This window comes from Gracilinanus agilis, chromosome 4 (genome assembly GCF_016433145.1).
Source record: "Gracilinanus agilis isolate LMUSP501 chromosome 4, AgileGrace, whole genome shotgun sequence".
NCBI classification, from domain to species: domain Eukaryota; kingdom Metazoa; phylum Chordata; class Mammalia; order Didelphimorphia; family Didelphidae; genus Gracilinanus; species Gracilinanus agilis.
Genome location: NC_058133.1, coordinates 500490837 through 500505375, shown reverse-complemented (window position 1 = coordinate 500505375; position 14539 = coordinate 500490837). Strand labels below are relative to the sequence as shown.

The window sequence follows — 14539 nt, the reverse complement described above, 5'->3', positions numbered from 1 at the left end:
GGGGTGGGGGATGGGGGGAAGCGTTGCCCGGGCACTCTGGCCTGCCTTGGCATGGCCATCGCAGCTCTCCCTAGAGTGGCTGAGATACCACTTCTTGGTATCTGGAAAGAGAGGCCTCACTTTTAAGATAAATCCCTCCGACACACCCACAAATATTCTGGCCTGGTTCCCTCTGGCTCTTTTCTTCTCCCAGAGGTCCTGAGAAGAGGGAGGGTCCAGAATTCGAATCCTACCTTTGACACTTACTCTATGCAAGTAACTTAATGGCCCCAGGCCTCAGTTTCTTTATTTGTAAAATAAGAGGATTGAATGGGATGGCCTCTGAGGTCCTTCCTAGTTCTAATCTGTATATGATCCCATGAGCCTAGGAGGAAGCATGACAGAGTATTGATATGGAAAGAATCCTGGGCTTGATGTCATAGGACCTGGGTTTGAATCCTGACCAGGTCACTTCTTGTCTGTGTGATGCCCAAGTAACAAGCCAAATCCATTCTCTTGGCCTCAGTTTCCCCATCTGTAAAAGTTGGGCTTGAACTAGATAGCCTCTGAGGGCCCTTCCAGCTCTAGGTCCGCCATCTTTCTTTGGTTATCTAGGAAGGAGCCCTCGTTTATAGATTAATTTTTCAATTTAAATTTCATTTTTTATGAACAAAAATCTATTTTCTTTCCTTTCTCCCCTCTAAAAATTAATATTTTGAGAAAGGTGTAGAATCCTCAAGAGGAAAGGGCTTTAATGCAAGAATCCTGTCACCAACAACAGGTACCCACAGACAACCGGCTATTTAGGCTCTGCTTGAACACTTCCAGCGACAGGGGACTCACTACCTTAGCAAGCAGCCTGTTGGATTGTTGAACCGCTGTAATCCTTAAAACAAATGAAAAAAGCAACACATAAACTAATACCTAAATGTAATTCATTAAAGCATGCTGGTCAATATATACTTTTTTGTTCTACTTTTGTTCCAGAATGTATCCCTCCCTTCTCTGCTCCAGCGAGCCATCCTACCTAACAAAGAGGAAAAAAGGAGGGCAGAAAGCATGTTAATCAAACTAACCAACACGCCAACAGGCTCTAACACTTTACATGCCGCTTCACATCCATAACCCCCACGTCTCCAAATAAGAGAGGGAAGAACATTCTCTCATTTCTTCTTCAGCGCAAGCTTTGTCTTTATAATGATCTCGCGTTCAGTTGCCTGTAGATCCCTCTTTCCAGTCGCCTGATTGTAGGAACCTTCATTCCTGGGTCTGGTCACGCCACTCTGGCTCCGTCTTCCCAGGATTCTCTGGGCTCTCCGTACTCATCATTTCTCACAGCTCAGACACACTCCGTTCCATCTGGGTCCTCCAGTTTGTTCAGCTGTTCCCCTACAAGGGCATCCACTTGTTTTCCAGTCTTTGGGACCACAAATAAAAGAGCCAACGGCCTCGTTCTTAGGGAGTTTCTCCTTATTTCAAGGCCAGCTCTGCCTTCCTCATTGCCAACATCAGCCAAGCTGACTGATGCCCGGTTACAGAGGACTGTCCCGGGTGGAGGCAGAAAGGTCAAATGAGACGCCACGTTTGCTCCCTTGGAACTCATGGCCCAATGGGAGGGAAGTAAGCCAGACTCACAGGGGGCAACCGTATTGGCTTGGGCAGTGGATTTGAGGAAGATGTCCTGAGTGGGAATTCTACTAGCTCTGTGACCCTGAGCACGTCGCTTTACTGAGCCTTAAAGCCCCTGTTTCCCCATCTGTAAATGGGGGGTAATAATGATAACAATGCCATGAATAATACTTCCTGTTATAATAATAACAGAGTTGTTATTTTGATGACAAAGACTTTGTCATGTATATTCATGTATGTATATGCATATGTGTATATGCATACAATACACATGTTATTGAATGTGTTATATAATATGCATATTTTTAGTTAATTATATGTTTGTCTGGACATATGTAATATATATTATATCTATATATAATGTATATTGTAGGTTTTAAAATTAATATTCAATGCCTCCAAAGTATGATATTTATAAAGATTTATTAATATTAAATTAGAGAGCTAGAGAAACACGGGGAACCTTTTCCACTCACCTCACGTACAAGAGAGAGGCTCGTGCCACAAGGACTGCTCACTACTCCATCCATGTGCAAGAGAGAGAGGGTGTGGCAGAATAAACCCAAATTAAATACATACCATGTAACCATGCACATATATACAAGGCAAAAGGAATTGTGGGTAATACAGAAAGGAAGTTTGGGTAATGTAGTTTCAGGGGTTCAAGATTTTCCAACAATACCTTCCCCCCTGTGATCCTTTGGGAGACCCATCTCCCCCAATGGATCATGGAAACATAATCAAATTAAAACTTACAATAATTCGGAGATAAAAGGGAAATAAAAGGGAGAAAGAACAAAACCAATGTTAGTTTTTTTTCTTACAATATATAATGTATTGTATATATGATATATCTATATACAAAATAGATATATATATATGTATTGTATATCTATAGATATGTGATATATATATAAAATATACAATACATCTATATATAAAATAGATATATGGTATCTTTATGTAATATATAATATAATAGATATAATAGATATATAAGATATCTATATGTGATATATATCTATATATAAAATAGATATATAAGATATCTGTATTTGATATAATATATCTCTCTATATAAAATAGGTATATATCTATATATGATATATATCCATATGAAATACATGTGTATCTATATATGATATATAATATACAACATATAATATATCTATATATTATATCTATAATATATCTATAATGTATAATAGCTAAATAGAGAATATACCTATAATAGATGTTTGTATATAGCACATATATAATATGGATATGGATATAGATATAGTATGCATGTATTATATATTTTTAATTTGTATTAATTCCTTTTTTTCAATTATACATAGAAACACTTTTTGACAATTGTTTTCTGACATTTTAGGATTCAGATTTTCTTCCTCCCTCCTTCCCCCACGCCAAGGCAGTAAATAGTCTGATATAGGTTATAGTAGCACTTTCATGCAGTATATATTTCCATATTGCTCATGCCATGACAGACGACACTTATCACACATACAGAAAACACTCATGAAGGAAATAAAGGGGAAGATGACAGGCTGTGATCTGTGGTCACACTCCCACAGTTCCCTCTTTGGCTGTGGAGAGCATGTTTCATCATGGGGCTTGTGGATCTCCTGGGAATTGGCTTTGCTGATAATAGTTTAGTCCTCAACAGTTGGTCATTGCACAATATTTCTGTTATTGTAGTACACAGGTATTATCTGCTTATATATGTGCACACATATACCTATAACACATGGATATATAATATACCTATAATAGCTACATATTTGCATGTGTTTATTTACATGTATGCACATAAGACATCTATAATATACCTATAATTGCTGTGGATAATATATTAATTATATATAACTTACATATTTATTTGCTCATATAATGTATATATAATATACCTATAAGAGCTGATCTAAATAATATACCTATAAATCTGTAGTGTATATTTACTTATATAGATATATATGCATATGCATATATATTCTATCTATTTATGTCTATCTTTCTGTCCACCCATCTGGCTGTCTGGTAAACCTCAAAGTGAAAGGTGAAGCCCAGGTATCTGGCCAGGCTGTTAGGAGAGTCTCCAAGGAAGGAGTGTCATCAGCTACATCTTCAAGGTTGGAAGTGGGAATGGCAATTCTGGTCCTAAAAAACATCTCAAGCAAAGAGTTGGAGGCAGGAGAGTATAGATACCTGTGGGAGATCATGACCAGCATTAAGAAATTAAATGATTCACTGATAGTGAATGCCAAAGGAGGTATGCTAACCCCGGATAGTCCTGATTCCCAGTCTCTCTGAGTGTCTCTCTCTCTGTCTTTCTGTCTGTCTCTGTCTTTTTCTCTGATTCTGTCTCTCTGTCTGTCTCTCTCTGTCTTTCTCTCTCTCTCTTTCTCTATGTGCATATGTCTCTGTCTCTCTGTGTCTCTGTCTCTCTCTGCATCTCTATGTCTCTGTTTCACTGTTTCTCTCTGCCTCTGCCTCTCTCTCTCCATTAGTGTGAATTACCTTTATAAATGTCAGTGGTGGGAATAAGGAAAAACCAAAGTCATCTTTAAAAAAAAAAGTCAAGAAAATGAATATCATTAAATTTCCATGTTTGAGGAATCAAGAACTCATTTTCTTTTTTAAAGGAGGGAAATGAGTGAATGCAAGTCCTGGCCAATTCCACAGCAGCTACTGTGACATCTTGGGCTGTTTCAGCTTCCGAGTATTGGGCCTGGCTAGTTAGTAGATAGAAAATGGAGATGAAAATAGGCTGAGGAAAGGGCATCACTGGGGTGATGCTTAGAAGACCTGCCGAGAGGGCTCCTGGGAGTGTTGCCTCCTTAAAGCATTTGTACAGTATGATGCATCTGCATCAGCAACACTCAGCTAAATGAGGCTCAGATATTGAAGTGAGGGCACAAAGGGAGACTGACACAATCCCTTCAGAAACTTTGTTCCATTTGCGTTTTCCATTTCACTCATCTTGTTATCCTAAGATTTGCTCAGCTGGCCAAAGGTGCAACAGATAAGAAAGTGGATAAACTGTAAACTGAGAGTAACTTGAAAATATTGGTGGGCTGCTACATGGCTCAGTAGATAAAACATTGGGCTTGGAAACAGGAAGTCTCATCTTCGTGAGTTCAAATCTGGCCTCAGACACTTTCTAGCTGTGTGACCCTGGATAAGTTACTTCACCCTGTTGGCCTTAGTGTCCTCATCTGTAAAATGAGCTGGAGAAGGAGAGGACAAACCACTCCAGTATCTTTGCCAAGAAAACTCCAAATGGGGTCATGAAGAGTCAAACATGTCTGAAATGACTCAGTCACGAAAGTCATCTTGTTGATTTGTTTGATCTTGAAGTGACCTTGCCCAGACCATCTGAGCAGCACCTTGGGAGGCAGATTCTGGGCTGGGAGCTTCCTTTACAAGTAAGGTAGGGTCCGAGTTTAGCCTTGCTGGTTTATCCCTTTGCTTTTTAGAAACTTCCCTTCCCTACCCCTCTAGCTAGTTTCTGAGTTTATCTCCTATGTGACTCTGGGCAAGTCACTTAACTCCCATATGTCTAGCCCTTCCCACTTTTCTGCCTTGGAACCAGTACATAGTCTAGATTCTAAGGTGGAAGGAAAGGATTTTTAAAAAAGAAGCGTGTATAGAAAGAAAAGGGAAGAAGTTCCCAGCAACAAATGGATGATTAATCAGCAATGGTATTAATGGAAACCAAAGAGCATCATCACAGAAACCCAGAGAGGAAAGAGAATGTAGGAGAAAAGGTCTGGTCAACCGCATCCAAGGCTCCAGAGAAGCCAAGAAAGATGGGGAGGGAGAAAAGGCCATCCAGTTTGGCAATTAGGAGGTCCTTAGTAGCTTTAGGGAAAGGAGTTTCAGTTGAGAGATGGGCTGACAGGCCATCAAGAAGAGAGGGAGCTGAGGTCGTGGGGGTACCAAAGGTGGACAGCTCTTTTGAGGAGCAATAGAGGACAAGAGCTTGTGGGGAAGGTGGCAGCTATCCTAGGGAAGGTTTTTTTTTTTTTGTGTTTTTTTTTGAGGCTAGGGAGGCTGAGTGTGTTTGCAGACAACAGGGAAGGGCCAGCAGATGGGGAGAGAGTAAAGATTGGAGAGATGGGTCCTTCTGGGGGAGAGGACAGGGTGGGGGAAGCAGAAGGGGAATGAGAACAAGAGTGAATGTAGAGAGGTTGGCCTTGGTGATAAGAGCCAAGAATATGGAATATAGAGGAAGTGGCGGGACTGAATGAAGTCAGGGGCATGGGAGCTGATGAGAGGCACGGCATGGTGGATAGAGGGTTAGCCTTGGAGTCTGGAAGACCTAGATTTGAGTCCTGCTCCTTCCAAATCCCAACTGTGTGCCCCTTAGTAAATTGTATCACTTCTCAGGGGAAACTCTTGGATTTTCAACCGTGGAGCAGGTTCTGTTCTACTTTGATATAGGGAGTTTCCTCATGAGGAGCTCCTTCCATGGGGGAAATCTCCAGGCCAGCAAAATAATTATAATACGGCACTTAGAGACATACTGTTTCCTAGGCCTGCCTCCCAAACAATAGTGCTGATAGGAGAAGAAAACCACGGGAATATGATACTAATGGCCATGAAGCCCCTCTTGATTTATGCCCCAACAGTGGCTCATTGATGGGGAGTCACATGGGGCCTGGGTTAGGAGCTCTGCAGGGGACTGAGGGCCTGGGAGCAGCCAGCACACTTGCAAAACTCCCGAGCTAGAATTCCTCCTAGACTGTCCATCTTGGGTGTCCAGCTGTGGCCACAGAAAACCCTCTTCCTTTGAGGATTACTACCACAGAGGCTGCAGCTGCCAATCTCCTGAACTTTGTGTTCTTGGCCCTTTCTTTCCTCGCTCCGCCCTGCCACCTATAAACTACCATAAAACTAAGGGGTCAGGAACCGAGAAGACAGAGCCTAGTCTGCCCCTGCCAAAAAAGAGAAATGAGGTGAAGAATGGGGCTGGGGGGCATTATAGCCCTCTGCTCGTGGCCCAAGGGGCCACAGACTTGCCTGGCTTAGAAAAAGGGCTTCTGGAAAAATTTCCATGGGAAGCTTAAAGCACTTAAGTTCTTCCCAATTTGTCAACTTCCTCTTGGCAAGTTTCTAGCTGGGGCCTTGCTTCTGACCACTGTCATCAGACAAGCAGTCAACAAACATTTATCAGGTATTTCCTGTGGGTGGGGCACTGTGTTAAGAGCAAGCTGGGGTTTCATAGAAATGCATCTCCTCCTCCCCCCAATCCCATTGTCCCTGCCTTCAAGAAGCTCACATTCTTTTTAAAAATTATTTTAAAAGATTTAAAAACTAAATTAAAATTATTTTAAAAGATTTTTAAATGAAATTGAAATTATTGTAAATTATTAAAAAATTCTTTTTTTTACTCATGTAAAACCCACTTCCATATTGTACATTGTTGTAAGAGCGCATTCATACAAAACCAAAACCCTCAAATAAAATCATAAATACACTGAGGGGAAAGATAGTATGCTTTGATCTGCATTCTGACTCCAACAGTTCTTTCTCTGGTGGTGGATAGCATTCTCCATCATAAGTCTTTAGGGATTGTCCCAGATCATTGCACTGCTAAGAGTTGCCAAGGTTTCACAGTTGATCATCATATAATATTGCTGTTACTGTGTACAATATCCTCCTGGTTCTGCTTATTTCACTCTGCATCAGTTCATGAAGATCTTTCCAACTTTTTCTAAAATCATCCTGTTCAGCATTTCTTAGAGCACAATAGTTTTCCATCACCATCATGTACCATTCCCTAGTGGATGGATATCCACCACAAAAAGAGCTGCTATAAATAGTTTTATTCAATAGGGCTTCCCCCCCGCCCCCCCCTTTTTTTATCTCTTTGGGATATAGTTATTATAGGATCAAGAGGTAGGTACAGTTTTATAGCCCTTTGGACATAGTTCCAAATTGTCCTCCAGAATGGTTGGATCAATTCACAATTCCACCAACAATGCATGTGTTCCAATTTTGCGACATCCTCTCCAACATTTATCACTTTCCTTTACTGTCATATTGGCCCAATCTGAGGGATGTGAGATGGTACCTCAGGTTTGTTTTAATTTACATTTCTCTAATCAAGAAGGATTTAGAACATTTTCCCATATGATTATTGATAGCTTTGATTTCTTCATCTGAAAATTACTTGTTCATATCCTTTGACCATTTGTTAATTGGGGAATGGCTTTTATTCTTGTTTGTTTGACTTAGTCCACTATAAATCTGAGAAATGTTACTTTTATCAGAGAAATTTGTTATGAAAAATTTTCCCTGTTTGTTACTTCCCTTCTAATCTTTGTTATATGAGTTTTGCTTGTACAAAAGCTTTTTAATTTAATGTGTATCAAAATTCTTCAGATTACATCTTATAATGCTTTCTATCTCTTGTTTGATCATAAGTTCTTTTATTTATAGATCTGCCAGGTAAACTATCCTATGTTTCCCTAATTTAGTTATGGGATCACTCTTTTTTTTTTTAAACCCTCACCTTCCATCTTGGAGTCAATACTGTGTATTGGCTCCAAGGCAGAAGAGTGGTAAGGGTAGGCAATGGGGGTCAAGTGACTTGCCCAAGGTCACACAGCTAGGAAGTGTCTGAGGCCAGATTTGAATCCAGGACCACCCATGTCTCTGGGCCTGACTCTCAATCCACTGAGCTACCCAGCTACCCCCAAGGGATCACTTTTTATACCTAAATCTTATATCCATTTTAACCGTATCTTAGTATACGGTATGAGATATTGGTCTATACCTAGTTTCTGCCATACTGGTTTCCAATTTTCCCAGCAGTTTGTGGTAAAGAGCGAGTTCTTATTCCAAAAGGGATTGTTGGGTTTATCAAACACTAGGTGGCTAACGTCATTTGCCCCTGTATTTTTAATCTCTTCCATTGATCTATCATTCTATTTCTTAGCGTGTACCAAACTATTTTGATGATTATTGCTTTATAGTACAGCTTGAGACCTGGTATGGCTAGGCCACAAGAAGCTCATATTCTAATGGGGGAGATAGCAGGCAAACACCTAGGGACAGACAAGATCTATTCGAGGTAGCTGGAAAGTACTTGCAAGCTGGGGACTTGGGAGAGGCAACTCCTTAAGGACAGGTGGCAAGCAGATGGACATTGTTGTAGGATCTGTTTATTCTTGCCTTTGAACTTTCTAAGCATGGTTAAAAAGATCTGTTTCAGTGTCTTTTTTTATGGGTGGGTAATTCTTACCTTCCATCTTAGAACTGATGCTGTGTATGGGCTCCAAGGCGGTAAGGGCTAGGCAGCTGGGGTTGTGACTTGCCCAGGGTCTCACATCGAGGACGTGTCCACCCAGCTGCCCTGAAGTCATTTGTTTTATCATTTCCCAATGTATCCTTTCTACCTCCCCATCCATCAAGTCATCCCTTGTAACAGAGAATAAAAAGAGAAAGAGGAAGAAAAGGCAGTTGTGGCTCAGCCAGATTGGAGAGTGCGCAAAGAACGGAGGAAGGGAGGGATTTCTCTATTCTCTCAGTACCAGCCGATGCTGCAAGTCTTTGCTCCTTGGTTCAACGCTCAGCTCTCAGGTGGTGGTTGTTGGGTTCCATTGTCGTCATTGGCTATTTGGACTATTTTCCCAAGTCTTCTCACTTCGTTTCAGCTCATCTAAGTCTTCCCTTCTCTTCTCTAAATCCTTTGTGTCGATCCTTCTTCATATGCCATAGTAATACTTCATCGTGTTCACGGACATAATTTGTTTGGCCATTCTTCAACTTTCTTTGAGAGACGAAGACATAGAGTTGGTGAGTTGGTGGCAGAGGAAGAATTCAAATCCAGGGCCCAATCCGGGGCCTGATTTATTGTTGCCTTTCCCTTTCAGATTGCTTTCCATCTCCTCTGATGGGTGAATCCATGAAGACAGCACCTGGCCTGGAGTCAGGAGGACCTGAGTTCAAATCTTAGCTTAGATACTTACTATCTAGGTGACTAGGCAAGTCAGTTCATCCTCCGTCTCAGTTTCCTCATCTGTGAAATGAGCTAGAGGAGGAAATGGCAAACCACTCCAGGAACTTTGCCAAGAGAACCCCACTGGGGCAGCTAGGGAGCACAGTGGATAGATCATCAGGCTTGGAGTTGGGGGGAACCAGGGTTCAAATCTGGCTTCAGATGCTTCCTAGCTGTATGACCCTGGGCAAGTCATTTAACCCCAACTGCCTAGCCCTTCCTGCTTTTTTGTCTTGGAGTGGATACCAAGACAAGGTAAAGGTTTTAAAAAAAGAAAAAAGAAAACCCTAAGTGGGATCGCAGAGACTTGGACCCGACTGAACAACAACTCTGAATAGATCTCGTGTGTGATGAGGCGTTTACATGTTGTTGTCCTTGCTAGCTAGCGGTGGTTCTCTTGTTGATCTTCTATTTCATTAACTAGCGGGTAAACTAGATGGGAAGCTTCCAGAAGGCAGGAGCTGTTTTCATCTACAGTTGCTGCTACCTGACTGGGGACCCTGGGAAGCCCCTCGGCCTGGTTGGGACTAAAGCATCCCCTCCGGGTCTCTGCAGCCTCTTCTCCCTGGATTTCCTCCTCCATCCTCTTCCTGTCCCTCTCCCTCTGGTCCCAGGACTGACCTCACTAGGAAAACAGCTGAGATGAATCTGCCCAGCCTGGAGGGACAACGTCTCCCGGCTTCCCCAGCTGTGGGTGGCTTCCTCCCACACCCCAGCACGCAACATGGTGTGTCTCCCTGGTTTCCTGGGAAGGAGGTTGGGGCCACGCACTTCTGGAAGAGCATCAGTTGGGTAGATGAGATGAGCAGATATAAAAAGGGAAGGAGGCTTTGGGGCCGCTTCTCCTGGCAGGGACGGATGATGTCTGGCAGCTGGTTTAACAAAAGGTGGTGATGGAAAGAGAGTCCTTGGGGGTCTGATGGTTAGAAGGCCCTCTGCCTGCCGTCCCTGCGGGATCCCGGGGGAGAAGGGCTCGCCGAGCGGCCTCGTCCAGCCCCGACAAGCATCGCTCTTGCATCGTCCCTCTTAATTGCTCTGTATGGAGCCAGGCTGGCCCAGGGAGCACTTAGCTGGCGAGGGCTAGCGGGGACAGGCAGACTAAACCGTGAGCAGAGGCAATGCTGGCTCCAGGGCCTCCCCTCTGAGGCGGCCGCCTCGTGGCTTCTAGGCACCGACCCTGCCCTGGAGATTCGCTGCGCCTTTGCCTCTCCCGTCCCCTCATGGTGGTCCTCTCTTGTGCCCTCTTCTTTCTGCACGGCCCTTGAGGTCTCTCCTCTCATACCCCTTGGACGGTCACCGGGGGATCACCTAACCTGCCTGACCTTTGTTTCCTCATCTGTAAAATGGGGATCACTATGGGGATCCATGAGGGAATATATGGAAAGCATCCTGCTGTTAAAAGGGGGTTCACTCAGTCTCTCCTTGGCATTAGGAAAGGAGGGAAAAGGAAAGAGAATAATCATTAAGCACCTACTATGTGCCAGGAACGGTCCTAAGCATTTTAAAATAAATATGATCTCATTTAAACAAGCCTAGGGAGGTGACTGTCAGATAGATAGACATGTCTGCAGTCCACTTGGGAGACTGAGGCGCAGAGAGGTCAGAGGATCCTAGGTTTATTTTTATTTACTTATTTATTTTTTAAACCCTTAACTTCTGGGTATTGGCTCCTAGGTGGAAGAGTGGGAAGGGTGAGCAATGGGGGTCAAGTGACTTGCCCAGGGTCACACAGCTGGGAAGCGTCTGAGGCCAAATTTGAACCTAGTTCCTCCCATCTCTAGGCCTGACTCTCAATCCACTGAGCTACCCAGCTGCCCCTGGATCCTAGGTTTAGAGGCAGAAGGAAACCATGGAAAGCATCTGATCCAACTGGCTTATTTTACAGATGGATAAACTGAGACCCAGAGAGGTCAGAGGATCCTAGGTTTAGAGGCAGAAGGAAACCATGGAAGGCATCTGATCCAACCAGCTTATTTTACAGATGGGTAAACTGAGGCCCAGAGCATCATCGCATCCTAGCTTTAGAGCTGGAAGGGCTTTTTGAGGTCATCTAGTGCAACCTTCTCATCTTTTCTGTGAGATGAAGACTTGGACACAATTGAAGTAACTGAACGATAACATTAAAAGTATAAATAGGGGCAATTTGGTGAGTAGAGTGCTAGGCCTGAAGATGGGAGGTGCTGGGTTCAAGTTTGATTTCTGACACTTCCTAGATGGATGACTCTGGGCAAGTCACTCAACCCCAGTTGCTTTAACCCTTGTCACTCTTCTGCTTTGGAAAGAATACTCTGTATGAATTCCAAGGTAAAGGTTTTTTTTTAAAAAAAAGTATATCTAGATAAGGTCTGAGAAGTAGCATGGGGGAGTCCAGAGACCCGAGTTCAAGTCCAGCCCCAGTGTGATCGTGGTCCCTCTCTAAGAATAGAGGTTGCCACCAGTGTGGATCCGCATGCTGAGAGAGCCAAGATCCCAGGGTTACCTCCTGCCTCCAGAGAGGCGGCTGCAGGTCATCCTAGGAGGGAAGAGAACACACAGACGATGGGAGACACAGGAGGCGTCTGACCCTGAAGGAAGAGAGAGACAAGGAAGGAGCCTTCCAGCCTGGGCAGCACCCACAGAGCCCCCGAAAGGGGAGATGGTGCGTTGGGGTCTGACCTCGAGTCGCTCTTTGCCTCCTCCCGATTGTGGGATCCTCGGCCCTTTGGCTCTCCGGCCTGCGCCTGGTCACTCTGTCAGACTGTAAACTCCCCAAAGGCCAGGACTGTGCCTCCGTAAGACTTCAAGGGAGGAGATCTCAAACTAAGGCTCTCTATTCCCTGGGCACTTTAAAGTGATAGACTTTGGCAGACAGCTAGGTGGAGAGTCAGGTCCGGAGACCAGAGGTCCTGGGTTCAAATTTAACCTCAGATACTTCCTCACTGTGTGGCCCTGGGCAAGTCACTTCCTCCTCCCCTCCCCCCCCCCTCGCCTAGCCCTTTCTACTCTTCTGCCTTGGAACCCATACACAGTACTGATTCTAAAGGGGAAGGTCAGGGTTTAAAAAAATAAATAAAATAAAATGATAAGAGTTTCAAAAATGCCTGGCTTTCTGTACTAAGCAGTCACCAGCCTCCTAAGAACCCCAGAGATGGATCTTATTATTGGGGTGGTGGTGGTTGGCCTTTTATCCGGGAGGAAGCTACAATTCAGAGTGGTTTAGTGGCTCACACAGCCAAGATGAGTCAGAATCAGAATCAGAACCCAGGACTTCCTCTCCCTGAGGCAGGCAGCTCTTCTCTCCTTCGGGCATGCTTTCTTTTCTTTGATTCTGCCTTGACAAGGACTCAGAGACCCATTTTACAGTAAAGGAAACAGAGGCTCCCGGAGGCTGCGGCCTTCCTCAGCCAGAGAGGGGCCCAGAGGCAGGACTGGCCGCGGGCCTGGGGCGGAGGCTGGGGCCTTCCCAACCTGGTAGTGGAGGACGAAGGAGGACCAGGGACGGGAGAGGCCTCGGCCTGCCCTTTCCGGGCCGACACGGCCCACCGGAGGCTTCTCAGAGCAGACACCGAGTCTGGGCGGCTTCTTTCCCTAATGGACCTCCGAGTGCCGGCTAATGGCTGCTCCGGGAGAGGGAAGCGGAGCCAGGGTCGGGGAGGGGGCCGCGAGGCGGGGCACCGGCCCAGGAGCCCCGCTCCCATCCCTCCCCTCTCCCCGCTTCCCGCCAGGCCGGGGCGCCTGTGACCCACTTAGGGCCCCCCCAGAGCCGGGGCGCCCCCAGAGGGAGCCGCCTAACGGAGTGGAAATTCTGTAACTTCAGGCCGTCCGGCCGGTTGTAATGGAAACCCTGAAATGCAGCCTCCGGGCGTGTTTTCGCCCCGGGCGTGGACAATGGAGAGCGGCTACAAAGGAGGCTTGTTTGCTCGGGCTACGGAGGCCGGCCTGGGAAACGGCACCCTTTAATGACCGGCTCGCCCGCCTCGCTCCCGCCCGGGCTTACCGCCTTTGAGCCTAGGGGAGCAACATGGCGCCCCGGAGCCTGGGCTGGGGGCTCCCCGGAAGCCGCCTCCCCCACTGCCCGGGCTCGGGCCGAGCCGCCCGGCGGAGCCATTCCTGCTTTTGAAAGGGGAGGGGACAGAAGCGGCGTTTGGACCGGCTCCGCGGGCTCCGGGCGCCGAGCCCAGGACTTCTCCCGGAGAGTCCTCCAAGCCTCGCCACGACCAGCCCCGCAAGGTAGGTGCCGCCGTTCCACGCCGAACACTCGAGGAAACCAAGCAGAGGCTCCACGACTTGCCCGGGTTGCGGTGAGGCGGCGGCAGCTGGAACTCGGGACTTGGGGGCTCCAGCCCGGCGGCCCTAAGATTGGGGGGCAGGGAGGGGTAGGAGGGGTGTGGAGGAGCGGAGCTCGGTTACCCGCCTGTCCTTTCAGTCACTCCCGCCTCTTTGGGACCCCGGTCGGGTTTTCTTGGCAGAGATCCTGCAGTGGTTGGCCATTTCCTTCTCCAGCTCACTTGACAGATGAGGAAACGGAGGCCAGCAGGATTCAATGACTTGCCCAAGGTCTACGTGCCCGAGAGGTTTGAACTCAAGAAGACGAGTCTTCCTGACTCCTAAGGAGCTTTGGGGGATGTCTGGAGATTTTTACTTCCCTCGTGATCTTGGGCAGGTTCCTGGGCCTCAGTTTCTCCCTCTGTAAAATGGGGCGTCGGAGGAGACGACCTCTGAGGTCACGTCCAGCTTTTAAGCTAGGAACTCACGTGTTACCCGGAGGTGGAAATCGGCCCGGACACGAGGTGACTTCGGGGAAGGCCTCTGGCAGCGGGTCACCGCGGCTCGCCACCTCCTCCCCTGCCTTCCGCCTGGCCGCCCTGGCCGAGGCCCGGGCACCGGAGGGGGCGCCCCTCGCTCCGCCTTCTCTCCTGCTGCCCTTCTCTGCTTTCTAAGCTT

At 46.1% G+C, this 14539-nt stretch overlaps 1 protein-coding gene across 1 annotated transcript in view; it reads left to right on the top strand.

Moving 5' to 3' along the window:
* Positions 1-14539, top strand: part of CLIP2 (CAP-Gly domain containing linker protein 2) — a 141611-nt gene that overhangs the window by 44770 nt on the left and 82302 nt on the right. The window contains exon 2 of the mRNA XM_044675620.1: positions 13451-13896. Coding sequence (XP_044531555.1) covers positions 13451-13896 — 446 coding nt within the window. The remainder of the gene's footprint in view (positions 1-13450; positions 13897-14539) is intronic.